The sequence below is a fragment of the Oncorhynchus nerka genome, linkage group LG8 (assembly GCF_034236695.1).
Source record: "Oncorhynchus nerka isolate Pitt River linkage group LG8, Oner_Uvic_2.0, whole genome shotgun sequence".
Lineage (NCBI taxonomy): Eukaryota > Metazoa > Chordata > Actinopteri > Salmoniformes > Salmonidae > Oncorhynchus > Oncorhynchus nerka.
Window position 1 is genome coordinate 9537835 of NC_088403.1, and position 3011 is coordinate 9540845.

A 3011-nucleotide genomic window follows, 5' to 3' on the forward strand; every position below is an offset into this window, starting at 1 on the left:
TTTCAAGAAAGCCCCAAAATGATTCTGTACATCTAGGAAGTGAACAGATGCAGACTAGCTTTAGGCTTTTCTGCCACGTGCACGCCACCGAGCGCCGTACACCACCGTAATCGTTGGCGGGCACTGCTGATTACGTTAAAACTCGCATGGCATAATGCTTGCTTTTTGATTGGTCTACTATAAGCTTTGTTTTTGTATGCCAAGCCAAGTTATCATGTGTCCTAAGCTTAATGACGTAGGTCATTATTTGTGTTATTGAATGTGTTAACAGTAACTAGTTTAGCCTAGTCTGTCAACAGGTGCACCCTGTAGTGATGCGTCAAAACAATACCGTCCAATCAGCGTAATGAAGTTGGTAACATTGGTGTCAGCAGAAGAGACCTATTTTTAACTGTAGAAAGCTCTTCGCCTCGGGCTATATAGGCTGGTCCTCAGACCTCTCGGCACCGTGAGCAGAGACAGCGGGCTCCATCTCTAAAGGGGCAACAGTAGACCAGTTTGTCCACAGCGAAGTGATGGATGTCGGAGCCAGGGACGGCGAGGGACCGCTGCAGCGCATCATCTGATCGCCAGTCAAGGGAGGGGCATTCACTCCGAACCTAATCCCAGATGCAACATCCAGCCTTTCAGCAAAATCCACATCTCTACGGACCGTTGTGATATGAAGTAGATATCACGCGCATAAGAGCGAGGGGAGGAGGGGGGCAGGCACAGGCTGGACCGCAGCTGCTCCGCTTTCGCAAAGTTCTCCATACAGAAGGGAGGGCGCGGAGGCCGGTTGAGTGAGAGGGACGTTTTCCTAGAGGCTGCCAGTGTTTGGGGCAACACAGCGCAGAGATAGAGAGAGGGAGAAGCCCCTCTCCAGCTCTCCTCTCCGTCACTTTCGAGCTCTTTTCAGACCGAAGAGGAGCATAATGGCGAAAATGAGGGTGTCATACGAGTACTCGGAGGCGGAGGATAAGAGTATCCGACTAGGACTGTTCCTCATCGTCTGTGGCATCCTGTCCCTCTTTATCCTCGGGTTCTGCTGGCTCAGTCCAACTCTACAGAGCATGCAGAGCAAACCGGCCAACTGCACGGTGGTGTCCGTGCTCAGACCGGAGGAGATGTTCGAGTGCGTGTTCACGTGCGGGGCGGACTGCAAGGGGACCTCGCTGTATCCGTGTCTGCAGATATTCGTCAATAATTCCGAGTCGAACTCCGTGGCTCTGCTGCACTTTGATGAACAGCAACTGGTGCTGAACCCAAAGGTAAATGACTACAACTCTAGAACGAGAACACTGTGAAGGAGCGCTCTAGACTGTATAGTCGACACAGTGTTGCAGTTACTGAATGCAAAGCTGTGAACGATCGATACAGTAGCTAGTCAAAGTGTCTGGCTGGAAAAGTTCCCAGTCTTAGTTTATTGACATGAGCTAGATCGATATTATGTTAATGGTTTTAATGGTTGCCTGTTTTTTAAAACTATGTTAATGTAAACACACTGTTTGTATACTAAAGACGAAATAACGATCTTGCTATTTTCTATTCCAAAGATATGGCAACAAAAAAAATCACAGACTTAAATAATGAGTTTAACTTTCATAAAAGTCACTTTACAGCAAGTGTGAGAGGATCTACACCTGTCCAAGTCTATTCTAGAGACATAGCCTCATCATCACTCACAAAGAGAACCTCTACTGTGATGAAGAGGAACAGAGAAGACTAAATGACTCCCTTTGGGACAGAAAGCACAAACGTCTGTGTGAGTGAAGGTCTCTTTTCTTTTCAGTTGGTCCATTAAACTCTCTAGTCCCATTGTGTGTGACATTACTTTTCAGACGTGCACCTCTCAGACTACAAATCGGGAATGTCTTGGTCCTTTTGAGAATTTCTTCAAATTCTCTGTGGTCATCATCATCATCATCATCATCATCAGTTATTTCTAGCTGACTTCAGAAGGGTTGAAATCCAACCTTCTCATCTTGTGTTCTTCTGTAGATAGTGTGTTTATACCTTTGAGGGGGTACTGTAGGGCATTCAACTCTTCCTGTCTTCCTGCCCCTCCTCTTTCCCTCCTCTCCTCCGTTCCCTCCTCATCCTCCCCCTCCTCTCCTTCTCCTCTCCTCCTCCCCTCCTCCCTCCCTCTCCTCCGTCCCCTCCTCTCCTACATCCCCTCCTCTCCTCCGTCCCCTCCTCTCTGTCTCCTCCTCTCCTCCGTCCCTCCTCTCCTACATCCCCTACTCTCCTCCGTCCCCTCCTCTCCTACATCCCCTCCTCTCCTCCGTCCCCTCCTCTCCTACATCCCCTCCTCTCCTCCGTCCCTCCTCTCCTACATCCCCTCCTCTCCTCCGTCCCCTCCTCTCCTACATCCCCTCCTCTCCTCCGTCCCTCCTCTCCTACATCCCCTACTCTCCTCCGTCCCCTCCTCTCCTACATCCCCTCCTCTCCTCCGTCCCCTCATCTCCTACATCCCCTCCTCTCCTCCGTCCCCTCCTCTCCTACATCCCCTCCTCTCCTCCGTCCCCTCCTCTCCTACATCCCCTCCTCTCCTCCGTCCCCTCCTCTCTGTCTCCTCCTCTCCTCCGTCCCTCCCTCTCCTCTGTCCCCTCCTCTCCTCCGTCCCCTCCTCTCCTCCGTCCCCTCCTCTCCTCCGTCCCCTCCTCTCCTCTGTCACCTCCTCTCCTCCGTCCCCTCCTCTCCTCTGTCCCCTCCTCTCCTACATCCCCTCCTCTCCTCCGTCACCTCCTCTCCTCCTCCTCCTCTCCTCCGTCCCCTCCTCACCCCCTCCCCTGCTCCCTGCTGTCTAGAACAGACCTCTCTCCCGCTACACCACAGGTACTCATCTCCCCCCAGCTCCATGGTAACACCACTGCATCCCTCCGTCCTGTGTCTTTAACACGCCTCTATGTTTACTGACTGGGTTCTATGGCAACAGGAGCACAGCTTTGAACAGTGATGCACGATCGCATGTTTCTGCATTTAAAGTGGCACCCTATTCCCCATGTAGTGCTCTACTTTGGTCCACTAAG

General features: G+C 51.6%; 1 protein-coding gene across 1 annotated transcript; it reads left to right on the forward strand.

Annotated features, from left to right (window-relative positions):
* Positions 1 to 338: 338 nt before the first annotated feature.
* On the forward strand, positions 339 to 1538 carry LOC115119003 (calcium-activated potassium channel subunit beta-4). The gene has a single exon (XM_029647736.2). It carries the CDS (start codon positions 915 to 917, stop codon positions 1284 to 1286), a length of 372 nt encoding a protein of 123 aa, XP_029503596.1. The 5' UTR covers positions 339 to 914; the 3' UTR covers positions 1287 to 1538.
* Positions 1539 to 3011: the final 1473 nt, after the last annotated feature.